Genomic DNA, 26,866 nt, shown 5'->3' with positions numbered 1-26,866 from the left:
ACCATTTCTTCGAGGAACTCTTAGGGGATGGGGGTTGTCAGGTATCCCACCTCCCAGCTCCCCTCCTCCTCTGTCATTCACACTAATCTCAGAGGAAGGCTAGGGCTTCCTAGCTGGCAGATGTGACATAGATACCAGAAAGTTGGCTTTTGTTTCTATAAGGTTCACAGCGCTGAAGGAAGCACGAGTCAGGCCTGGCTTTTGTGACTTAGTCTGATGGTCTTTAAAGCTCGATTAAGATCTTACTTGTTGGGGATCAGCATTGTGTTTGGGATGGGCACCAGCTTTCTTCCCAGGAAGGAAATAGACAAGCCCCTGCCCTCTAGTTGCTAATAACCAATGTCCCATGCTGTTTCCAGGCCCTGAAGGACCCCACCCTGGCAGCCCGGAAGGATTTCCAGAGGGAAGCCGAGCTGCTCACCAACTTGCAGCATGAGCACATCGTCAAGTTCTACGGGGTGTGCGGGGACGGGGACCCCCTCATCATGGTCTTTGAGTACATGAAGCATGGAGACCTGAACAAGTTCCTCAGGTATGCCAGGACGGCCACCCCCTCCTGTCATTCCCATTGCACCCCTGGGGTTCTCTCTGGAGCCAGAAGTCCCGTTGCTCCTCCGAACACTTCAGTCTGGGGATTAGAAATGAGAAGCAACCTTTCATTCTTCTACATTACCTCCTGAGCAATTGGATGCGGGCCTTTGCCCCTGATTTCTCAGGAGGGAAGTTGAGGATGCTATGAAAAGTAACCTGCGGATTACTTTCAGGTAACCTGCATTCCAGGTCTGGAAGGGCTCCAAGGAGGGAGCCCAGAGGGACTGCCAGTGTGTAACTTCCAACTTTAAGATTCTAAAGGGCCAGTTTTCCCCCTGATGTTCTGAATAGCTTTCTGACCTTATGTCTTATGTTCTCACTTGCAAAGTGAGGCTAGTCCCTACCACACCTCCTGAAAGCCTCCTTGTCAGAGACTTTTTGATGATGAATAAGAAAGGACAAGGTTACAAACTCATGGGGAGACAGATGGTTGAAAAAAAGGGCAGATTTTCCCCCAGATAAATTTAGAACTGTGCTATCCAGTACAGTAGCCATATATGGCTATTTAAATTTAAATCTACAATGACTAAATTTAAGTAAAATGTAAAAATTCCTCTGTCTCTCCAGCCACACTTCAAATACTCAGTAGCCACATGTGACTACTGGCTACCATATTGGACAGTGTGGTACAGAGCATTTCCATTAATAGAAAGTCCTGTTGGCTGGCACTGTTCTATAAGATTTGGATTTTTTTTTTTTGTAAAAAGGGTTTCCCCAAGCCTAGAGCAAGATCATCTGGATTTTGAGAGGATCTTGATAGAGCTTCTAAGAGACTGGAACCCCAGCCAGAAGTGCTGGATAGAGTTACAAGTAAGGGTTGGAAATCTACCTTCCCCAGAGAAGATAGCATCTCACCAATAGAGCAGAGTTAGCATTTCTCTGCCTCCCACACCTGCTGTCTCCAATTACTGCCCAGATGTGGAGGTAGCAAGTGTGTGTGAGAGTGTGTACAATCCAAGGTCTCATAAAACATATTGAACACTCAGGCCCTGGATGCTTTTAGGGTGTAATCTTTGCATAGCCAACTTTTGGGTTCTACTGCTGAGAATGAGATTTCCAGAGCTCATGTATGGGTTATGGTAAACTCTAGCACACTCCCCTAAACCTGATGAGTATCTCCTTGAAGTGGGACATTCAAATGAGTGCTGTGATTTGAAGAGGAAATGGAAAGGGTAAATTCCAGGTTTCCAAAACTGGCCCTAGAGGATTTGAAAGTATCTGTAGGATGTTCTAAACCTCCTAAACTTGATTTCACGGTGAAACTTACTCATTTCCTGAAGAACTGAGTCCTTAGCATGAGACAGACTTGGGTTCATATCCTGGATGTGTCTTAGTGATGTAACCTAGAACAAGTTATTAACACTTAATTCTCTCCTGGAAAACAAGACCATTCATAACTGCTTCATATGTTTGTTGTTATGAGTATTCAATGAGTATATTTGTGTAAAGCCTGGACAAGTGTTCAACCAATGGTAGCTATGATTAAAATTACTGCAATATTATTTTATCAGAACTGTGAACCATAATAGTTTCTAAAACAAACAGCATCTTTTCTCAGTACTTGAGATCTTCCTCTTCTTGTGCTTCCATTCTTCTGAAGTCAAGGGATATGTTCCGTTTTTCCATCAAACCCTCCCCACTGATTCAATGGTAGACCTAAGCAACCCCACCGGCAAGGCTCAAGAGAGGTCCTGAGTACTGCTCTATGTCCCTGTCATGCCTACTCTACAGGAAGAGGAAGAAAAAGAGGGTAGAATGTCCTTCCTGCTCTCGCATCTCCCAGCTGATGGGTTTTAGGGAATCCAGTGCATTCTTCCAATAAACTGGAATGGAGCTTGTCTGCTGGTCCCTCTTCCTTGTGAGCTAATGCAGTTGGTCTCCTCTAGAGGCACGAGGGAGGCAGTGCCCACAGGAGATAATAAAATGAATGTGTTTATATTTAACTGTGCCTTTCAGTGGAAATTGGAGAAGCAATAAAACAGGCCAAGGCTTCTCTGTAGAGTGGGGCTCCTTGGCTCACAACTTCATAAATAAAGGCCTGGGTGTGGTTACGGCTCACTGGGCTTCCTGGAGAAAAGATGAATACTAAAATGACTGATATGACAGGGCAAGGTGTTTGGATAACAAATCTGGGCCATGATTTGGGATGCAGTGGGTGCTGTGGCTCCCAGGTCTTTGCCTAGGGTCCCAGGCTCTCTTCATCCTGTCCTGCCATCCACAGAAATTGCCCAGTCCTAGGCAGGGGAGTGGGGAGGTTAGCAGTGTGGACTGAAGATAGTGCTGCTACCCACAGCGTGGACTGTATCACTACTGGAAGCATCATTACTGAGAGCTTGCAGGAAATGCACCTGAAAGAGCTCCACCTAGAACCAGAATCATAGGGGGCGGGGCTCAGGAATCTCTTTAACGAGCCGCCTGAAAGCTTAACGTTTAAAACTCTGCTCCATAGTCACGTGTCACCCATGTGGCTGCTGCGAGACTTTGGCCAGATGAGGTACCTCAGTTTCCTTATCTCAAAGTTGGGGGGGGATGATTAAGGGAATTAGTACATTACAGATACATAAAGCTGTGCATGGAACATAGTCAGGGTTATGTAGGTGTTAATTATCGTTTTATTAATTACTCTATAGTAGACATGAAGGAACTGGGAAGCCCCTGGATGGCAGTAAAATATCCAAAAGAGTACGTTCATTCCTTGATTCATTAAAATGAGTCTGCTGTCTTCTTAGATGGGAATCTTAATTGTATATTTCACCCTAATCAGGCTTACATAATAGAGTTTGGGGTAGATAGAAATAGGCCGCAAGGAGGCTGAGAAAAGAGATTTCATTCATCTCTGTGGTGCATTCCAGAGCCAAGGGAATCAAGAAGGCATTTCTCCTTGATCTGAACTCTCTCTGCTCCCTCCCTTCTCCTCCTACCCCCACCCCTACAGGGCCCATGGGCCAGATGCGATGATCCTTGTGGATGGGCAACCACGCCAGGCGAAAGGCGAGCTGGGGCTCTCCCAGATGCTCCACATCGCCAGTCAGATCGCCTCTGGCATGGTGTACCTGGCCTCCCAGCACTTCGTGCACCGGGACCTCGCCACCAGGAACTGCCTGGTTGGAGCCAACCTGCTGGTGAAGATCGGAGACTTTGGCATGTCCAGAGACGTCTACAGCACCGATTACTACAGGGTAAGGGGGCCTCCCCCAATGCAGCATCCATGGCTCAGCTAGCACCTTGCTCACATGTCTCCGTCATTGTCCATTAACCCTGTTACTCTGGAGCACACGCATACACTCCTGTGCCCAGGTAGACACTTGATGCTTATCTTTTGGCCACGCCTGCATCTCTACATACCTGTCAATTTTTCTCTTGATAGCTTACTCATCCCTTCCACCTGGATAGAAATACGCGACTATATCCTTACATTGCAATGACATATGCACTGTGTTCTTACGTCCATCAGTACTCATTCTTCATGAAAACAGATACCAATATATACATATATATACACATATATGTATATATGTGTCCCCCAATGCACACATGGACAAGCTCAACCTGATGCTACATTTTAACATCTTTCAACGCAGTTCCCTACCCGGCCTCACCCACAGCACATTATTGTTCTTTAACATTATCTGGTGACCATATAGGCTCATTTGCAAAGATAGATCTCAATTAGAAGGCAGAACCCAACATAAAGGATCAAAATGGTTAGTGTGTTGCTGAGCAGAATTATCCAAATGGTATAAGAAAGATGAGTGAAGGAAGTAGGTTCTCATCGCCAACTTTGGAGACAGTTGCAAATGGGCCTTAGGGGAAGCTGTTTGATGGTGAAAGGAAACACCACGTTCAACTTTACTTCAATACACTTTTCTACTTTATATTAATAGGTATCTTACTTTGCACCCCCCACATTTTCCCCCTTAATATTTGAGAATCTTCTTCCCATGGATCATGGAGTGATTCTGACAGTGTTATTATTGCCAGGGAAAGGGCAAGTGGGCATGCATGGCATTTTTTTCCCCCAAGGAGAAATATGGGTGCAACCTGTATACAGAGATACAATAACTTCTGTATATTGATTAGAGAGGCAGATGCTTCAAGTACATGGGAGATTTACTTTAGGGACTTTGAATGGATGAGGAGTTTGGATGGTGTATAAGGAGAAGGTGGTGCAATGTTTTGGAGGTCAAGAGACAAGGCAGCAATTTCCCTCATCTTCTTTGTATGGAATGAATGATCATATTGTGAATCAAAGGACCCAGCTTTTTGGCCTGAGCAAGGTGGGTCAGGAGCTGGGAGTTTGGGATTGGCATCTTCAAATCAACTCTGTCTGGATGCTTATGATGGCTTTGCCTAAAAAACATTGCCCAGACATTATAATGGATCACTCAAGACACTTTATCTGATTTCTTTTTAACATTTAATTTTGCATTGGGGCATAACCAATGAACAATGTTGTGAGTTTCAGGTGGACAGCAAAGGGACTCAGCCATATGTGTATATGTATCCATTTTCCCCCAAACTCCCCTCCCATCCAGGCTGCAACATAACATTGAGCGGAGTTCCCTATGCTATACAGTAGGTCCTTGTTGATTATCCATTTCAAATATAGCAGTGAAGACACTTTAATTTAGCCATAACCTGGGGAAAAATGGAATATTTGAGAAACTCCTTTTGTGCCTAAAAATTGACATGTTCACGGTATAACTGAAAGATGGCAGATGATATACAATCATGAGGATATAAAGCAAAGTAGATCGAAGAGTAGGGAAGGTAGAATGTCAGCAGAAAGCTACCTTCTGCTGACAGAAGAAACCCTTCTTCTGTCTAGCCACCTGCCCAGTCTTAGCATCCCTAGATTTGGAAAAAGAAGCATGATGTAGTGGTAGGCACAGACTGATGGGCAGGGCAGACCTGCCAGGAAATATCAAAGTGGAGTCTTTCTTTAGCATCTAGACCAATTTTTTTCCAGTTGTTTCCAAGAGAAGCATTGGTGTGGTTACCAAGGGACCATGGGTCATAGATTTCGTGAGTCTAGCTGGAGCTGGCACCATTTAATTGCCTCTGCACTCTGTGTAATGGGGTTTGCTGGCCTGTCTGGCTGAGCTCAGATTTATGTTGGTGTTGATAAAAGCTAGGGATGGATCATTGTTTTTCTGTGTGAGGCGGATTTTGATTAGACCAATCTTGGGATCTTGGGAAACAGTATCTGAACAACATGTGTGCAACCTCAGCTTTCAAACTTGCTTTAAGAAATGCACTTAATATTTCTCTGTTCTGATTTAAAAGAGAGAGAGAGAGAGAAAGAAAGAAAAGATCCCATCTCCAAACGATCTTGCTTTGCCCTGGCTTAAACAGTTGTGAACTATCTCTCTTTACTCCTGGGAGAGTTACAAGAAGTAAATCTATCTCACTTCTGTGGGCTCTAGGGCAGGTTGGAATTCAAGGAAGGGAGTGAGATGGGAAACTGTTCTTATACTAGGCAGCCACAGTTCCCTTTTCACGAGGGCTAAGCCAGGTAAGCAGAGGCCAGCTGGCTTGAAAATGGATGGTCCCAAAGAAATATGAAATTTAAAAAAAGGAGAGCTATTGCAATCAAAGGTCTTCCTCAGTGGTTCCTGTGGGCTAAGGCACTTCAGTTGTGTCCAATTCTTTGAGACCCTGTGGAGCATAGCCCTCCAGGCTCCTCTGTCTATGGGATTTTCCAGACAAGAATACTGGAATGGGTTGCCATCCCCTTCTCCAGGGTATCTTCCCAACCCAGGGATCAAACCCGCATCTCTTATGTCTCCTGCATTGGCAGGCAGATTCTTTACCACTAAAGCTACCTGACAAAGAATCTGCTGGCAATTCAGGAGACTTGGGTTCTATCCCTGGGTTGGGAAGATCCCTTAGGGGAGGAAATGGTGACCCATTCCAGTGTTCTTGCCTAGGAAATCCCATGAACAGAGGAACCTGGTGGGCTACAGTCATGGGGTCCCAAAAGAATCAGACACGACTTAGTGACTAAATAACAACAGCATTGCAGTCAAAACACAGCTCTCCATTAGAGAGCTACATACTCCACTGGTGGTGGGTAGATATTATACTCTCCGTATTCAAAGATCAGCTTGTCATTTCTTCATGTTCAGATGCTCACAATGCTTTAATATGAACACAGCCCCACTCCCACTTCTGTAAAACAAAAGACTTGCCTGAGGTCACATCAGTAATAAACTAGGAAGTCTTATTATTCATACTGGATGACATCGAGGTGACAAAGGAGTTCTGTACTGGATGCAATCTTACCTGTGTTCACAACCTAACACGGCCATTAGCCGCCATGGAACGTCAATGTGTTTTGCTGAAACCTTTATGTAATCGTCCCATTTTTCAAATGAGGACAAACATAGTCTCTCAGTTGAGTTGTTTTTGATGTTCAGCAAGTTAATATGCATAAAGAGCCTGGAATACACTTCTAACTGAAGAAATTATTGTTTGTTTTCCTTAGTTCCCATCACACCCAAGGCAGGAGAACCTCAGGGATAATCTTACTTCCAGGTGTAAGTTTTGGGTCAGAGATAAGGCCCTCCTGACCATTGGAAATTAAACTGGGATAGCACAGCTTCCCTGAAGGAGCAGATCTTTATGTTGACCACGTAGGGAAAATTTCCCTGCCGAGGTTTCAACTTAACCAGAAATCCTGGGTCATCAGTATTTGCCTGTTCTTCTGATCAGTGTTTATAGGGTCCTGCTCATGAATCTTAGAGCCAAGCTCATGTTCAGGTGATTTATGAAAGATTTTTTTGTTTGTTTGTTTGGTACACCAGCTGAGACTCCAGGGGAAGGTGGTGATTTATTAGATAGCAAGAACACTGAAGGACTCTCTCTGCAAGCGGACAGCCAGGACAGGTTTGCACCTCTGGGCTACCGTATGTTACTGAAATCTATTGGGTCTAGGAGTTTGCTGGTTTCTGGTGCCTAACACAGCTTCATGCATGTGTGCTGAGTCGTGTCCTACTGTTTGTGACCCCATGGGCTGCAGCCCACCAGGCTCCTCTGTCCATGGGATTCTCCAGGCAAGAATACTGGAGTGGGTTGCCATTCCGTTCTACAGGGATCTTCCTGACCCAGGGATGAAACCCGCATCTCTTATATCTCCTGCATCAGCAGGCAGGTTCTTTACCACTAGGTCACCTGGGAAGCCCGCCTTACACAGCTACATGCTTATCACTCTGGTGTGTGCGTATGTTGTGTGTGTGTTTGTATGTGTATATGTGTGCTCCCCTGCCCAGTGTAGATTCCAGGATGTGTTTAGGAGGGCAGAGGAAGTGGAGATAAACTTCTCCTTCTAGTCTTTCCTTTTAAATTTCTTAACACAAAGAGGTGCCATCTGGCTCGTGTACACGTATGAAAGTGATACACAAAGGTGAACTGCCTAATTTCCTGTTATACATTTAGGGAGAGAAAAACAAACAACTCTGCCCCAGAGTGAGTGCCAGAGCGATTTGTTCTGTCTTCTTAAGACTGTGCCCCATGACAGATCGCTTTTCCTTGATGGGTCACTGGCTCAGCCACTTTGGAGATTGCCTTTAAACAGGCTTTGACAAGGGTGGGTTTTGAGTAGCATTATATCTTTCTCAGAGTATCAGACAATACTACAATTTGAGGAGTTAAGTCTGGAGTTAGGAAAGTCCTAGAAGAAGAGGAGGTTGGGGTTTCCAGGAACGAAATATTTTCAGATGTTTTGATTTGGAAGGGAGATGGTATGTTGATACAGGAAGACTGGTGGTGGAGGGGCTTGGTGCTCCAATCTTACGGAACCAGAGGGCCAGGAGAGTGCCTTCCTATTCACTCTGCCATCCTCTGTGCCTGGCATGGGACCTAGAACCTGGCAGACACCCAGTAAAAAGATGAATCAATGCATGGATGACCTCAGAGTGGAAATTCAGAGTGCAGGAAGTGGATGAGGCCAGACCAAGAAGAACCCAAATAGGCATCACTTTTGGGAGGGTCGGGGGGCTTCCATGCTCTGCAGAGCTGAGCGTCAGGATTCAGTCAGCAGGCTCCCCAGTTAATTTTATTTGTTTATTTTTGGCTGTGCTGGGTCTTCATTGCCACATGGGCTTTCTCTTTTGTCGTAAGCCAGGGCTTCTCTCTAATTGCAGTGCATGGGCTTCTCATTGCGGTGGCTTCTCTTGTTGCAGAGCATGCGCTCTAGGGTATGCAGGCTTCAATAGTTGCAACATGTGGACTCAATAGTTTTGACTCATGAGCTCTAAAGCACAGGCTCAGTAGCTGTACATAGGCTTAGTTGTTCTGTGGTATGTGGGATCTTCCCAGATGAGGGATCGAACCGTGTTCCCTGCATTGGCAGGCAGATTGTTAACTATTGGATCACCAGGGAGGTCCTAGGCTCTTCAGATAAGATCTAGAGTAGATTTTATGTATTCCAGCTACACTTAATAGTGACAGAGGTGACAACCAGAATGGTAGCAGCAGGAGATCAGTGGATGAATGACTCTGCCCTTGAATTCCATCTGAATCTCCCACCTCATGCCTCCCAACCCTGTCTCGTAAGCCCTCCCACTCAAACCAGCTAAAGAAGAAGTGCTCATTTTACACGTCCTGATTGTGGAGCTTTGCACTTTCTCACCAGACTCTTAGTGCTATGCCAGGAAAATAAGAGGGTCTTCTAAGACCTTCCAGGTAAGTAAGAGATCAGACATTGTTAGCCTACATTTTATAGCTAAGCCTTGATGAGGGTTGGTGATGTCTTCAAGGCTTTGAGATTCCTCAACAATAAGTCAGTGTTAGAACATTTCTACAGCCTTTGGATGATTAATTCACCATGTGTATTTGCTAAACTTGTCCATGCTGGTTTATTTCCCCTTGTGCCAAATCCCATAGCCATTGAGGAGGTCCATGTGTTAGAGACAGGATTCAGTACAATTCCCTATGTGCAAGGATGAAGAGAACGAAATCTTTATTCCCAAGGGAATTAAATTTTCATAAGGTGGGACTTCCCTGGAGGCCCAGTGGTTAAGACTGCGCTTCCACAGCAGGGGTCTCTGGTTCAATCCCCAGCCCTGGAACTAAGATCCCACATGACACAGAAGTGGGGGGCAAAAAAAAAAAATTTCCTTAGGGAATATAAAACAGGAGGAAAATTTGTAATTCCACCGTAATGCAATAGGATGACCAATTCCAAAAGCCCATCTAATTAGATGGGTGATTTGGATCTTGAGACAGTCAGTGGGTTGAATTTTAGGAGGAATGAAGATGGCTTGGAAATCGGCAAACTGAGAGAGGGATCTAGAACAGTGTATCACTCAACCAGCCAAACCTAAGGTATATGAAAGATACATGGAAGGAAATGTTCGTAAAGGGTGGGACCACGGTGGCAGCTCTTGAAAGGCCAACTGTTCTGACATGGGTAGCTGCAGGACAGTCTTGGGAATTTGTCATCTGTTTTAGTGTAAATGAGGCAACGTGAGGACGAGCCATCAGGCAGTGTCATGTAGGAGAGACCACTGGGACCTGAGGTCACTAAGGTTGGACGTGGCCATGGTCCAGGGAAGAGGCAATAAGGCTATTGGCCATGGCGGTAGCAGTGGAGTATGGAAGAGAAGCCATCGGAATCAGTGGGGCTGAGGAAGGTGAACTCGAGGCCAGGGCCTGGGAACTCAAAGCCTCTTGCTGTTTTGAATCGTAACCTTGAAAAAGAATAACAGTGAAATGAAGGGTCAGGATAGATTTTTAACAAATGCATCTTTTAGGCCACCTAGTCCATTCTGCGTCCCTGGAGTGTTAGAAAAACAGATGAACAAATGCCAAATCATTCAATTTTAAAGAAACATGAAGCTGGAAGCAGCCTTAAATGTCATCTATTTCACCCCTGTGGCCCCAGGCAGAGCAGCTTCAAAATCATCCCCGACAGATGGTTTGTTTGCTCTATTCCCCTGTATCTCCCGGGATTCCACTGGTTCCTCCTTATTCCTTCCAGCTGTGGCAAAAGGAAACTCTCATCGGTGAGAGATTTATCCTTTTCTTTCTAATTTGTAGCACCCTTTAGAAATGGGAAGTTCTCAGTTATGTCTAGCCTCTACCTGCTGCAAAACAAGTTTATCCTGTCCAATATCCTTAGAAGAGATAAACACAGATTATATTCTAAAACAGACATTAGAACAGTCAGGAAAATGCTAACTAGATGCTTAGTGAGACCAAAATGGCGTGGTATGTCTCATAGGTAATTGGTTGTATTTTATTCATTGGAGGGGAATCAACAGGATATAAATCTTTCCCTCCCTTGACATGCCAAATATATATATATATATATATATATAATATCCTTTTTCTGAGAGCAGTTTCTAGGAGTCTCCTCAATTTGATTTCATCTCCCGTATTGAAATCTAGCAGTTTTCTTTTGTTGATGACAGTGGTGCAAGCATGGGATGGATGCTATCATAGTCAGCCTGATCTCCATGAGGACAGGTATTGATTAAAAAAAAAAAAAAAAGACCAGGGTGAATCCTCATCAGAAAATATCAAGAACTTGAGGCATGTTTGTACAGGAACCCAACCTCAAGGAAGAAGAGAAGGCAGCGGGGTGTTGATTCACTCCATCTCTCTCTCCTATGGTTGGCTGGGAAGGTAGCCTCTTTGTAACTTGACAGTGGCGAGTGTTATAATAGACCCTGTCTAGGTTCCCCAAGTATAAAGGGTTGTTTTTTTAATGGCAAACTGAATATATAACATATAAAGATACATAAATTTCCATACAAATATCTTTTTTACCAGCTGTAATTAAGATATTTGCATGTAAAGAGAACAGTATATTCCCTTGACTTCCTCCTCGTGGGGAATTGTATTTCTCTCCTAATCCTCAAAGCCCAAGACTTTGTGATCTGAGTCTAAACAGGAGGAGGAGAAGGCAGAAGACTGGGTCAACATTACATTTGAAATTCAGAATTTTAAACACAGTTTTTACTCCTGCTTGTTGACTTTTCAGGTTTAGCTAATCCTACAGGGCAAAGCTGAGGTGGGGATGGGGAGAACGTGGCCCAAGAGAAAGTGGGCCAAGGATATACTCAGAATTTAACGTTGCAAGCCAGAGTATTTCCATTATGTAGTGCTGGATGCCAACATTGAAGAGAAGATATTCCTTTGAATCTTGAGTTTCTGCTTATGAACTCCAGAATTTAGGAAATTTTCTTTAATTCTCTAAGCCTTAGATCCTCATCTGAAAAAAATGAAAACAATTTCTTTTGTGTGGATTGAATAAGATAATGTATGTGAATTACCTGTTACCTATTAGGCACTCAGTAGATGATAGTTATTATTCTACGTAAATGAATAAGGTAGAAATTATATACAGATCTTTCTAGACTTACAATGGGCTTGTGTGTGTGTGTTAGTTGCTCAGTTGTGTCTGATTCTTTTCAACCCTATGGACTGTAGCCCACCAGGTTCCTCTGTCCATGGAATTCTCCAGGCAAGAATACTGGAGTAGATTGCCATTCCCTTCTCCAGGGGATCTTCCCGACCCAGAGATTGAACCCAGGTCTCCTGCATCACAGGTGGAGGCTTTACTGTCTGAGTCACCAGGGACAATGGGCTTACTTCTAACTCACTGTAAATTGAAAATATAAGAAGTCAAAGATGCAGTTAATACACCTAAGCTGCTGAACATCATGGCTTAGCCTAGCCTACTTTAAATGGGCTTGAACACTTACATTACCCTTCAGTGGACAAAATCATCTAACACCAAGTGTATTTATAAAAGAGTGTTGAGTGTCTCATGAAATTTATTGATTACTTAACTGAAAGTGAAAAACAGAAGGGTTGTGTTGGCATAGAATGGTTATAAATGTGTGGGTTGTGACGTCACGGCTGACCGGAAGCTAAGACTCATTGCCACTACCCAGTATCATGAGAGAGTTCCTTGCTGCATATCGCTAGCCCAGGGAAAGATCAAAATTCAAAATTCGATGTATGGTTTCTACTGAATGCATATCATTATCATACTCTGGTAAAGTCAAACTGTTGTAAGTCGAGGATGATCTATATAAGAAACTGCAAATTATTTAAAGGTACAAGCCTAGTATTTCCTATCATGGTCTTTGGTGCTGGATACTAACATTGAAGGGGAGAAGAGCCTACTGAAAAGAACCTGGAGAGATTTAAAAAAAAAAAAAACAACAAACAATCTTCTGGGACTGATTTAAACAATTGGAACTGGTCAGTTGGATGTCCAGGAAGAAAAAGAAAGCACATTTGGGTGGTCGCAGGAAGGGCTTTACCATTTTGGATCTGGTAGCTCCAATAAGGAACTAACTTTTGATAACTGTAACTATGAATTTTGTGGTCAACAAAGACCTGCAGAATTACAGCCCACTCTCCAGGCCTCCTAAGTGTGTGATGCCCCTTGTCACCCCAGAGGAAGATGTTAGGGTCATTGAACCTTGTGGATAGAAACAAGCTGGTTTAAGCCCAGTCCTCCTGCCTTTTTCGCCCTTAACAAGTGCGACTTGATAACCTGTGCATTCATTCCTATGCATAACATGGGATAATGGATATTCAAGAGCTTTGTAAAATAAATGACTTGGGGTGCTGCTGGTTTTATTACCACCATGACAACCACCACTGTTACCACCATCACCACAGTATACCCTGCTTAGTAGATGATTACAGGCACTCTGGAAAAAAGTTCAACATCCCAAACTTGATTGGCAGTGGTCATCAAAATGCCATCTCTTTCCCTTTGCCAAACACCATGACAACCTCTCTTCCATTGAGTCATGCTCTCTAACCTCTATAGCCAGGATGGACCTTTGAGTTGCAGCCTGGTTTGTCCTTGAAATTGGTCATTTCCTTACTCAATGGGTCAATCCCCAACTTCTTGACCTTTGTGTTTATTTAGTCATGTCCTTGAGTCTTTCAGGTACATGCATATCCTGTAGCTCTCTGCAGCAGAAATTCCCTTGAAGGCAAAGGAACCCACTCCGTTTTTATCACAGAGATGTTGCACATAAAAATACTTAATAAAAGTGCTTAATTAAAAAATACGTAGCCATATGTCAAGTGTTTATAATGAGTAAGGAATAACATCCAAAGTACTTTCAAGTGTACCCTATAGTCCCCACTTGCCAGGGAGATCAAAGTAGTCAATCCTAAAGGAAATCAACCCTGAATATTCATCGGAAGGCCTGATGTTGGAGCTGAAACTCTAATAGTTTGGCCACCTGATGTGAAGAGCTGACTCATTGGAAAAGACCTTGATGCTGGGAGGGACTGAAGGCAAGAGGAGAAGAGGATGACAGGATGAGCTGGTTGGATGGCATCACTGACTCAATGGACATGAGTCTGAGCAAACTCTGGGAGATGGTGAAGGACAGGGAAGCCTGGCATGCTGCAGTTCTTGGGGTCACAAAGAGTTGATTGCAACTTAGCGGTTGAACAACAACAGCAACAATAACAGAGTCTGAAAGATGTAATAACATCACCTAAGAAAAAGTCAGCAGGATCTGATTCCCTACCAAAGGCCCAAACAATCTGCTTCTCAGTGAGAAGGCCTGAGAGAATGTCTCACAATAATTAAAACACCCACGAGACTGGAGTTAGCACCAGGAGGACAATTTATTAATGCTCACAGGGGACTGGATTATTAAAAGGCTCTGTGATCAAAGCATCACTCCCAGTAAGCCAGCCTGTGTGGGAAGCCTGACCACACTGAGAAGGTTGCTTAAGGAGGAAGAAGTCAGAGCAAGGACATCAGATGTATCAAATGGTCAATGGCATCCAGCCAAAAAATACTGATATGTCTCTACTAATCTGAGAGCAAGGAATTCTTGCCTTCCCAGTCTTCTGCCTAAATCCTCCTCTCTCCCATGACTGAAGCCAGGAGAGGATGAACATTGCCACCATCTGATTCCATGACCTTTGCAGGTCTCTATGATCATATTCTTTTATTATCTGCATCCATCAATTTACAAATGAGCCGTGATGGCCTAGAAGGCACTCAGGCTTTTTCGGACAGACTTGGATGTAAATTCATGTTTTCATCCATTTTATGCTGATCTTAAGGAGATTAATTGCCTTGTCTTTATTTCCAAATACTTGGGAGGGGTCACTTTATGGTCAAAGTACCTCATGCTTTCCATGTCACTGAATGTCCTTTATCCCTAAAAAATGACTCCTTTTGTTGCTTTTAAATCTGATTGCCTTGGTACCAAGTATTCTATGCCCCAGAGTGGAAAGTAGGTCTCAGGTAGCAGTTCTGATGACCAGTAGTGGTTGCTCGCAGTAGAGTGATGAGAAGAGCTTGGTGACTGTATCTACAGTCAGTGAAAAAGCATGTGGGGTCAGCGGACGATGTCTACCATGAGCATAGGAAAGCGGATGCTGGCACTTGGGTTGTAGAGTTGCAGTCCTGAACTATTCTAACACAATTTATGCTCTCAATTCAAAGACTCTACTGGACCCTTTTAGTCATGCTCTAACCTTAGCTTCTCACCACTGGAAGTAGTATAATCAGGCAGAGATGTGACTTTATTGAATGCACTGCTCTTAAAGATCATGTACAAAGGAAGGGGTTTGCCAGGTGGGCCTTCATTACTGGGGCTAACAGGTTTATTTGCCCAAGTTCACATCAATGGAACTAGTAACCCAGCACTCTAAATTACCTTCCACTAGCCTTTTTCACACACTTTACTTAAGCATTCAGTTGTTTCTATTGTTTTAGAACCTTTCTTGCTTAGTCACTTCAGTCATATCTGACTCTCTGCAACCCTACGGACCATGGTCTGCAAGGCTCCTCTGTCCATGGGATTCTTCAGGCAAGAATATTGGAGTGGGGTGCCATTTTCTTCTCCATTTATAACCTTATGTATAGAAAAAATGCCTAGTTCTTCATAGATCTGTTCCCTGTCCCACTCTGCCAAAGCTTTATATGGCCTAGATACAACTCTCCCTTCCAGTTTGTCATCTAGAGCTTTTATCAACACACTAGTAATGACTTGAAACATATTTTTAATTTCTTAGAGAGTTGAATAACTCAAGACTTGGATTTGCTGCTAGAGTCCTGCCCTCAAACCCATGCTGATCCAATTTTCAGCATTCTTTAAGTGCAGTCGTTCTATGGTTAGGACTCTTACCCAGTCCTACACCTATTAACCTCCTAAGTATTTTGTGAGAGTCTTTGATAAATACCATGAAATGTGGGTAAGCAATCTATACTGGCAAACTCATGAAATTCTGGCTAGATGTCCACTTGGAGGTCGTATTATAAAACCCACTTATTTAACACATGGAGACACTGAAGTCCAGAGAAAGAGCCAGTGTTTCTCAAGTTCATGCATCAGTTTGGAGATAGAGTTAAAACAAGAAAATTTTTCTCCCATCTCACAGGTCCAGTGCTTCTCTTTGATCATCATCAAAGGACTTTGAGGTTGACCAGGCTAGTATTATTATTCCCACTTACAGATCTTTAGACAGAGAATCAGAGAGATTAGATGGTGTTGCTCAGATTGCACAAAAAGTAGGGTAGGGCAGAGTTGGGTTCTGTGTTCTGATTCCTAAGTAAAGCTTTATAAAGAATGTGAGTCATGGGATTCCATGGTGGTCCAGTGGTTAAGACTTTGCCTTCCAGGGCAGGAGGTGTGGGTTTGATCCCTGGTTGGGGATCTAAGACCCCACAAGTTGAGGTTGTTGTTTAGTCACTAAGTTGTGTCGGACTCCTTTGCCACCCCATGGCCCCATGGACTATAACCCTCCAGGCTTGTCTGTCCATGGGATTTCCCAGGCAAGGATACTGGAGTGGGTTGCCACTTCCTTCTCCAGGGGATCGTCCCAACCCAGGGATCGAACCCATGTCTCCTGAATTGCAGGAGGATTCTTTACCACTGACCCACCAGGGAGGCCCAAGATCTCACATGCTTTGCAGCCAAAAAACCAAAACATAAGACAGAAGAAATATTGTAACAAATTCAATAACAACTTTAAAATGATCCACATCAAAAAATCTTTTTTAAAATAGCTATATCCCTTCAAAAAATAGAATCAAGAATATGAGGCTATTTGTGAATAGACATTTGAAATGATCTACCAGCAGAGTACAGTATCCATCAGCTTAGGTAGTTTAAATTTAGAAGTGTGAACCTACAAGAAGCTAGTGTCATGATTTTTTTTTCTTTTTTCTAGGAGGGCTTTGTGACAAAGATGAAAAGAAGGTAAACAATTGGGGTGACTCAGGGCTGGCCCATCCAGCAAATGAGGAGACCCTAATTCAGGGAGTTTGGGGTCTCCAAGCAGGTAATAAAGCAAGCAGTAGCAAGGTGTTTCTAGCCACGTGTAGTCCCCAGATTATAACAGATTCAGTGAAGCTGGAGAGTAAGAAAAGGATGCCAGGAACAGAGGAGATGGTGATTGGAAATGAAGAATGCTGGCCTAGTACCTCTAAATGTGTTGCAGGAAGTGACTTTTTATATGTTTATTGTGAAAATGTATTCTCAAAACATCTGTTGACATGCATTTGTTTTTAGTAGCTTGAGATTTCTTTCCTTTTTGTTTTTTAATTTATTTTTGGCAGTGTTGGGTGTTTGTCGCTGTGCACGGGCTTTTCTCTAGCAGAGGCGGGCAAGGGCTTCTCTCTAGTTGTGTTGTGCAGGCTTCTCACTGCAGTGGCTTCTCTTGTTGCAGAGCACGGGCTCCAGGGCGCTCGAGCCTCAGGAGTTGCAGCTCTCTGGCTCTGGAGCACAGGCTCAATAGTTGTGACACAGGAGCTCAGTTACCCTGCAGCACGTGGGATCCTTGTTCCTGGACCAGGTATCGAACCTGTGTCCCCTGCATTGGCAGGCTGACTCCCAACCTCTGGACTGCCAGGGAAGTCCCACTTGGCATGTATGAAAGGGCAGTATCCATGCCTTATTCCACCAGTCACGTATCCTTTGCTTAACACCATACCTGGTATAGGGTAAGCATTCCATAAATGTCTGTTAAGTGAAATAAACACGGAGACAAGTCTGTCTCTTGGTGAATGGCTGGTCTGGGATGGTGCTCCAGGGCACTGCAGTTTGGGACAATCAGAAATCACAAAACCAGGTTTCATCACATTCAAAGTCCTCGGGGACTGTCCTCCGTCTGTCTGACTTGGTGAATAGGCTGGGCCACACAGTCCTTTACCCACAGTGGGTCAGGATTAGAAGACTCTTGGGTGCTGGAGCTCAGTGCCACAGACAGTGTCCCTTCCTACGTGGAAATAACGGACCACCGTGGAAGACTGTGTATTCTCCACCCCCGGTGATTTTCCAGAAAATCCAAATAACCACCTTTTAGGGATGCTATAGAGACACATACCAGATGACCTCAAAGTTTTGCTTTTTCCCAATTCTCAGATCCTAAGAGTCAACTTAGTGATGAAAGGTGCTTAGACAGGTGCGAAGTGGCAGAGTAATTTAAGAAATTATGATTATGCTCCTGCATGGAACTGTGTCAAGTATGTATTTTTGTGATGCTATGAAGTATTAGGCCAGATTCACCCTCTCCCTATCAACAGAGTCACACGTCTGCATTCCTTCTCGCTTCCCTCACACCTCACCATCTGTCACCTGCCCGATCTCTAGCCCACCTCTTGCTGTGACTGTTTGTCTCGCTCAATCTTGAAGTCTTTCTCCCTTTTTCCTATTCTAAAATCCATGATCTCTTCTACCTGAAAGAAAACTCTTCATTTGAACTTTCTGCCACCTCTAAATTTCATTTGTCTCCTCAACTACTAAGATAGTCATGTTTGTCTTCTGTCTTAAATTTGTAACAATATTTATTAATTTGGCCGTGTTGGGTCTTAGTTGTGACACACGGGGCCTTTATTGTGTCATGCAGAATCTTTCCTTGCAGCACACAAGAGCACAGGGGCTCTCTGGTTGACGTATGTGGGCTACAGAGTATGAGGGCTCAGTAGTTGTGGTGGGGTTAGTTGCCTCATGGCATGTAGGATCCTAGCTCCCCGACCAGGGATAGAAGCCGAGTCTCCTGCATTGCAAGGCAGACTCTTAACCACTGGACCACCAGGAAGGTCCCTTCTGTCTTATTTTTAAGCTTTTGATCTTACCCCTTCCTTGACTCTGCATTCTGGGGGTCACTAATTATCTTACCATGCCCAAATTCAAATGTCTTTGCTCTAAAAAATCAAATCCTTTTTTGAACTAACTGTTGAATGATATTATCAATAACTGCACCATTCCTTGTCCCACATCTCCAGTCCCCCACTGCTTAACATCCTTGTTCAATGCCTTACTGATGCCTCAATCCACAAGCTACTTCCCTTTCTCTCTTTTTCGATGTGGATAATTTTTAAAGTCTTTATTGAATTTGTTACAATATTACTTCTGTTTTATGGGTTTTGGTTTTTTTGGCTTCCATACATGCAGGATCTTAGCTCTCCTACCAGAGATCAAACCCACACCCCCTGCTTTGGAAGCCAAAGTCTCAACCACTGGACCAGCAGGGAAGTCCCTCTACTCACCTTTTCTGACCATTCTTTGCCTCTTCCATTGGTTTCTCTCCTCATTGGAAGTTCTGGTGCCACCATTTTAGACATCTACTTTGGAATATTTATGCACTTCCATGATTGTAAACTTCTTGCCTTACGCAAAAGCTGTTTGAATTTGCATTTTTATTTTACTTTTTGGCCACATGACGTGGCTTGAGGGATCTAGTTCCCCAACCTAGGATTGAACTTATACCCCCTGCAGTGGAAGCATGGAGTCTCAACCACTGGGCCACCAGGGAAGTCCTTGAATTTACATTTTCGGCTTCTACCTCTTTTCTCTTTGCTTAGTCTGTAAATCTTCCCTGGAGAGTTCATGGGTGATTGAACCTTGTTGGAGATAAAGCTCACTTTGGTGACCTCCTACTTCCTTAGCAGTCTGTTGGCATGAACAAAAACTCTTTTGAGAGCTTCCCAAAAGGGGAGTCATTTTTAAAATTGTCTCTTCATCACTGGTACCTAAGTCTTCACCAAATCCTTCTGTCTTCATAGCTCCCAGTATCACTGTTCTTTGAATGTTGGCAAGAACAATCCTCATTCACACCCTCATCAGATCAGCACTTGGATCAGTACATGCACTTTCAACCTTAAAGCCCACCAATCCTTACTTCTCAAACTTTTCATCATTCTAACTGATTATTGAAAGCCTGGGGGAAATATTCATGTCTCAAAAATATACATATCTCACGCTGCACTCTGCCAGACTCCTTCCTGTCCCCTCCCACCAGAAGCTACCTCAGTGGGACACCCAGCCAGCCTGACCCCCATTCCACAGTGACATTTGCTAAGTCCTATTGTTGCATGAGGACTTCTGCATCAGTTTGCAAGGGCTGCCATGACAGAGTTCCACAGAAGTCCAAGATCAGGTATTATAGCATTGGTTTCTCCTGGACCTCTCTCCTTGTAGATGCCTGTCTCCCTGTATCTTCACATTGTCTTCCCTTTGTACATGTCTCTGTGCAAATATTCTCTTCTTCTAGAGACCCAAGTTATATTGGATCAGAGTCCACCCTAATGACTTCATTTAACCTTAATTACCTCTTTAAGACCCTATCTCCACTCTAGTCACATTCTGGGGTATTGGGGATTGGGACATAAGAATTTTATTGGGGGACAGAATTCAGCCTGTTATATCTTCTCTTCCCAACTTCCCATGGGCTCTTTTTCTCATCTCCCCCTTTGTCTTTTCTCTCTGTCTGTTTCTTGCTGCCAACAAACCCCAGCAGTGCCCTCTCATTGCCTTCACAGGATGGTCTCCTTGGCATGGCCCCATTGGTTTGCTCACACAGATGTGTTGCTTCATGAATGTGCTTCTTCTTTGGGTCATTCCTGTGCTTCTCTGCCTCTGGTTTGACTGAGGGCAGGGACTGTGTGTCATGTGTTCTGTCCAAAGATCTTGATTTGGGAGGTACTTGAGAAATGGCATCGCTAAGTCATCGTACATCCCTTCTCTAAGGCAGCCTGACACTCACCCCCTCCTCTGACTTCTCAAGAGGCTTTTTGGGAGAAATGGGTTTTTCCCAAGTGGTAATAGGGAAGATAAATGGTGATTTTGCTGACAGCAAAGAGAAGGAGAGTTGAGACTCTACATAGATGACGTTCTGCTAGCTCATCATGGAAAACAGGGAAGGTATCTGGGAGAGAAACTCCTAAAAGCAGAGATGAGTTTATTGATTTTTCTGCTGAAGAAAAATATTTCTTAGAAGCTTTGGAGAAGGTGCCATTTCTTGACCTAAAGGGAGAAAAATTCTAGGATAAGATCTATTTCCTTTCAGAGCCTCAATGAACTGGGAGGCTTACCCAGTCAAAAGTAGAACTGTTGCTGGGAAACCAGCTAGATCTTGGTGGCTCACAAAGGAAGATGGGTGCCGTGTCCTAAGAGTGGTGTGATGGGCTGTCTGCCTAGCCATGGACCCCTGAGCTGATGCAGTGAGCCTTTCTCTCCAGTAACATGGGAGCAGTGTTTGGAAGCCATGGCCGAGAAAGTCACAACATCCAGTTAAAGATACACCCACCTCCCTTCTCCTCCCTGCTTTCATCCCTTCATGCTTTCTTCCTGTACCTTCATCCCTTTCTTCTCTCTTCCCCTGCCCTCCTGTCTCCCCAATTCACTGTCAGGAAGGGCCATGCCAGAAGGGCCCGCCCAGCGTGTCATGGCAGCGGCAGAGGCTAGAAGCATCGGCAGCTTCCACAGTGAGTCTGGATTTCATTTCTGGGGTCAGGGGCTGGGCAGTCCACACACACTGACAGCTTGCAGACTTTGGAGAGGAACTTCCATGGGCTATGGCTGCTCTCCACCTCTCTTGCCCTGCTTCCCATTCCGGGGACACCATTGACTATTCATGGAAGTCTCCTGCCAAAGCCATGATGTTGATGTGCTTCAGATGTCTCATGGGCAGAAAGCATGGAGGGGGTGGGGGGGCCATGATCTGCTGAAATGAGGTGCACATTTGGGAAAGCCCCCGGAGATCGAGTGGCTCCCAGGGGTTCTGTCCCGCCCTGCGCGTGTGGTAGAGGCTGGAGGCTCTGCATGGACAGTGGTTTGGCTGCTTTCTTGCATTTCAGGAAGTGTGACCTTGAGTTTTGAAAACACATTGGGTGCCTATGTTCCATAAGAGACACACTTGAAGGAACTAAGGGTAACACATAGGCTCAAGTGACTGAAAAACTGGAGGTCTCCCAGTTGACTTAAGGCTTCCCTGGTTACTTAGACGGTAAAGAACTTGCCTGCAGTGTGGGTGACCCGGGTTTGATCCCTGGGTCAGGATGATTCCCTGGAGAAAGGAATGGCTACTGACTCCAGTATTCTTGCCTGAAGAATTCCATAGACAGAGGAGCCTGGTGGGCTACAGTCCATGGGATTGCAAAGAGTCATTCATGACTGAGCAACTAACACTTTCACTTTTACTATCCCCATTGACTTCAGATGAAACTTAGTCTAAGAAATGTGATGTTCAGGATAGTTAATACAGAGCTCCATGACAAGTCACATGCCTGAGTACTGGAAGGAAAGTCTTTCCCCATCCCCGTTTTCATTTCTACCGTAATTTCTGAAATACAGATGGACACACTGCAGTGCTGGTCAAAGTTGTGTCTGTCTTGCCTGGATCATCAGATGGAAGGAGATGGCTTCCTTCCGCTTTTTGCCCAAGGGCTGTTTCCTTCTGTTTGGGGAATGATCCACTTGTGAAAATAGACCCACAAAATTTACCCACCCAACCTTGAAAACATGAGTTTGAGCAACCTCCAGGAGATAGTGAAGGACAGGAAAGCCTGCATGCTGCAGCCCCTGGGGTCGCTAATTCAGATACAACTGAGAGACTGAACAGCCACCACCAGACCTTAAAAATCCCACCCAGATTAGGAAGAGAGAAGTCCTTTTTGCCATCTCGAAATGCTGCTTCCAAGTGCTGACTGGGTGTGTTGCAGTTCAGTTTGATGTGAGCAGCCTCTACTTTCTATTATGTGACATTATTCTGATGTCAGTCTTATGGGCAGGTGCTTGGGAATGCTTTTACAGTTCCATTCATTTCTCTCATGATTTGGTTAGGGAGGTAAATTAAGCATAGCCTCCCAGGTTCTCTCAGGATCTCATTTTTATAGGTATCTGTTCTTAGCACTGTTACTAATAAAGGCATTAACTTTAAGAATAGCTGTGTAGGGCTTGAGTTTATCAGAACATGTTTGCCAGTCTTATTGGAATGTTGAAAGAAGGATAATTATAAGAGATTAATCACTTTTTTTCCTCATGCTTTTACAAAAAATCATATGCATTTCATTCACATCAGAGTAAAACTCTTGGTGTCAAGAGTTGATGGGTTTAATTAAAGTATCATACTGGTCAAATTTGTTAATTAAGTTCAACAAATATTTATTATTAATCAAACTATGTGTATCTGATGGTCTAAACGAGGACATCTCAGAGACTGAAAAGAGAAGCTACTAATAATAAAGCAGAAATCAGAGGCATAAATTGGGATCTTGCCTGAGAAATTGGGACATAGGGCAACTCTATTTATGTATTGTGAACTGTTCTGGGCACTAGGGATACAATTGTGAATAAAACAGACAAAAATCTCTGACCTTAATAAGTGAGATAGAAAATTAAGATAAAGTAAAATATTAATATATTGAAGTTTGAGAATAATAGATCCTTAGAAGAAAAATAAAATAGAGAAGAGAGAAATAAATGCTTGGTGGTGGTAATGGAGATGGTGGTGGGGATGGTGTGTGTGTGTGTGTGTGGGTGTGTGTGTGTGTGTACAATTTTAGATAGGGAGGTCAAAGCAATTGAATTCCCTAAAGACCTTAGTGCATTTTAGTTTATTTAGGTTTTTTAAATTTAGCCTAGGAGGGATTTAATGGCTTGGCTAAAATTTTTCTGAAACAAGTGAGATCTGGACATTTTGAATCCACAGCAAGAAAATACTTCAGAATGACCCATAAAAAATGGAGGAGGCAGAATCAGGGGTGGTTATGGCATTGGAAGCATACCTGGTCTGTTTGATAGGCTTCATTTTCAACCATCATCAGAAAGTGAATAAGCTGTGGCTTTAACCACCCGGGAAACATCTTTGTAGAAAGTCCTTCCATCTTTGCCTTGTTGGCCATTTAGGATAGTTCAAGGCTTTTCTTCTTCCATGTGGTGGCCTTGGGGGTGGTACAGGATGGCATTACACTTACTGAGCACCTACATGGCCAGGTACTTGGCTAAAGGCTCTGAATACATTTATTTAATCTATGCTTCCCACGTGGCTCAGTGGTAAAGAATCTGACTGCAACACAGGAGACGCAAGTTCGATTCCTGGGTTGGAAACATCCCCCAGAGGAGAAAGGGGCAACCCACTGCAATATTCTTGCCTGGAAAATCCCATGGACAGAGGCCAGGCAGTCTGTGAGGTCACAAAGAGTCAGACATGACTTGGCGACTAAACATATAATCTATACTGTTCCCTTGAAGAAGTTATCATAGTCTTACTGTAGGGATTCAGTTAAGTTCAGTTCTGTCTCTCAGTCATGTCCAACTCTTTGCAACCCCATGAATTGCAGCACACCAGGCCTCCCTGTCCATCACCAACTCCCAGAGTTCACTCAAACTCATGTCCATCAAGTTGGCAATGCCATCCAGCCATCTCATCCTCTGTCATCCCCTTCTCCTCCTGCCCCCAATCCCTCCCAGCACTAGAGTCTTTTCCAGTGAGTCAAGTCTTCGCATGAGGTGGCCAAAGTATTGGAGTTTCAGTTTTAGCATCAGTCCTTCCAAAGAACTTTAGGGATTAGAACATTGATATTTAAACACAGAACTAGAAAATAGTGCAACAAAGATTTAAACCCAGGTGATAGTAAGTCTGAAATCCTACCTTTATCAATTAGTCTCACCATCCGTCCATAGGCACCAGTTGGCAGGAAGCAATTGAAATAAAAAGAAGTAGGACTCGCTGGGTGATGGCAAGGTCCTGTGACTGGGCTGATTTGCATGGCTGGATCAAGAGCAGATGTGTTGAGTGGTTGTCCATGTCTTTGGTGACTTTGCATGAAGGTATAGTGAATTCTGATGCTTCTCCTTATGTTGTTGTCACTGGGAATGGGGGTAGGCGTGAACCACTGGGGAGCATGAGAGCAAGTCTTCTTGTCTGGCATCCATCCTTGGCAGAGGTGGAGCTTGACTTCAGTGTGTCCTGGATTCCTGGGTTTCATGCATGTTGGAAGGAGGGTGGTACATGGGTCTCTGGATAGATAATAGGGATGGGGAGGCCGTATGTAATAGGGGTGGGGAGGGTGCGTGTAATAGACATGGGGAGGATGGGTAGTATAGGGATGGGGAGGACAGGTTAAATAGGGATGGGGAGGATGTATATAATAGGGGTGGGGAGGATGCATATAATAAGAAGGGAGAGAATCTATATAATAGGATAGGGAGAATGCATGCAGATCTGAGATCAGACATGCATGCAGATCTGAGATCAGACAAAGGTTTATCAATAGGGGCTTGAGTGAAGAGTTGAGTTTGGAGAGAATCCTAAATTTCCTGCCTTCCTTTGTGAATAGAGCCCACAAACTGACTTCATCTAGTCTTGGGATTGCTGTTAGCGAGAAGCATGAAATCTCTGGACCACATCTTATTGTGGTTATACTTAACATCCGTATCACTCTGTGATCTTGTGCTTACTTGTAATGTACATTTACATACTTCTCAGAAAAGAAAAATGAAGTAGAATCTTATTTTATGCATAAGTTGGGCTCCTGGTAAAGTGGCGTGGCAAGCAAACTACCCTCTACGTGCACCAGAGAGAGCTGTTATAGCAAAGTGAAGAATTATTTTGGTATCTCCAATAATCCTTTCCTATTTTCCTTTGTGCTAACGGAGAATCTTCCCACCTGCAATGCAGTTATTTCATTGGACTTCTGTAACATATTTACCCAGAGGTCTCAGTCCATGTCAAGGCAATGTCTCTTTGAGTTTCACAATATGTGTCATATGGATAGAGAGAAGTTATTACTCTGTCATTTACCAAGGATTTTCTTTATGTCACAATGTCAGCATCACTTAAGAATATACTCCAGGCCCTTGAATGTCCCTCTCTGTGGTCTTCCAGGTAGTGGATGATGATGGCTTCATCAAATCCTGGTTCTTTACTGCTTATGACCCGTTATCTAGTTTCCCTCCGTCACTTTGAAACTCACAGGCTAAGGAGAAAAGCATCATTCATCTTCCTCCACAGGAGAGACTTCTCTGGCTTATCTAAGAGTCCTCTCCCTGATATAAGGAAGCAAGCATGCCAATTACCTTCTCTCCTAAAATATTAACCCATTTCAACACCTGTGACTTCTATATTCTGCAGCCATGTGCTCTGTGGAGTACCAGTGTGGAATGGGGATAAAGATTAGAAATTTTTATTATTATCTTTTAAGTGGACAAAGATATTCCTTCTATTTCCAGAATAAGTCTTAATTCTGGAAAGGACTTAGCTGCCGCTCGAAAGTCAATGCCTAAGCCTTCAACTCATGTCTATGAGGGCACATGATCACAAGTGAGTCCCAGTCTGGGAACGTGCTTAGAGACCCTAGGCACATTCTTTCCACCAGCATGCTGGGAGTCCAAGGGTGTGTTTCCTCACCCCAATGAATCCAGTTTTTCTAATTCACCTGAAAACACATCCCTGTCTCTTTGCATGCATAAGGCACACAAGGAGAACTCAGGATGAGTTTTTTCTATGTCCTCTCTGCATATTAGTGCTTTTCAGCCATCATGGATGGAGGTTGTGGATTAAATCAGGTTGCCAAGAAGTTGCCTATGAGCTACAGAGTATTCTAAGATGCACTAGGACCTTGACGGGGAAAAATGCCACGTAGCTGAAAAGCCTTGAGACTGTGGGGTATGATTTTCCTCGTTTGTGTTGCTATTCCAAGCCTCACAATTTAAGATAGTGAAGACGGGCCTGTGGGGAGGGAGCCTCATACACACTCCTGTGGGAGATGCCTCTTACTTACATGGCATCTCACGCCCTCAGGTTCAGGGATATTGGCTGTGTGCTCCCAGGGCCAGTTCCTTGGGTTCTCACCCAGAGGTTTCTTCAGAGTTAGGAGCTCTGCCCATTCCATGGTGATTAATCTTTGAACTTCTAGGCCCCTTGGCGTTTTGCTCTCTGATGATCTGAAAATAAATGCCTCAGATCAGAGCAAGCCCTCAGAACAGCATGAAGAGAGTTGCCTGGAATCGGATGGTGCTCAGGCCTTCATGTAAAAGGGCTCTGG

At 44.0% G+C, this 26,866-nt stretch overlaps 1 protein-coding gene across 4 annotated transcripts in view; it reads left to right on the top strand.

The window, feature by feature from the left end:
- Positions 1-26,866, top strand: part of NTRK3 (neurotrophic receptor tyrosine kinase 3) — a 423,069-nt gene that overhangs the window by 370,736 nt on the left and 25,467 nt on the right. For 3 of the 4 annotated variants that reach the window (XM_070775074.1, XM_070775075.1, XM_070775076.1), the window contains 2 exons: positions 360-532; positions 3,527-3,770. In XM_070775074.1, coding sequence (XP_070631175.1) covers positions 360-532; positions 3,527-3,770 — 417 coding nt within the window. Of the gene's footprint in view, positions 1-359; positions 533-3,526; positions 3,771-21,229; positions 21,305-26,866 lie in introns of all 4 variants that reach the window. The other variant, XM_070775079.1, reaches the window with a different exon arrangement.

This window comes from Bos indicus, chromosome 21 (genome assembly GCF_029378745.1).
Source record: "Bos indicus isolate NIAB-ARS_2022 breed Sahiwal x Tharparkar chromosome 21, NIAB-ARS_B.indTharparkar_mat_pri_1.0, whole genome shotgun sequence".
Taxonomy (NCBI): Eukaryota; Metazoa; Chordata; class Mammalia; order Artiodactyla; family Bovidae; genus Bos; species Bos indicus.
This window is presented reverse-complemented; position numbering and strand designations above follow the sequence as displayed.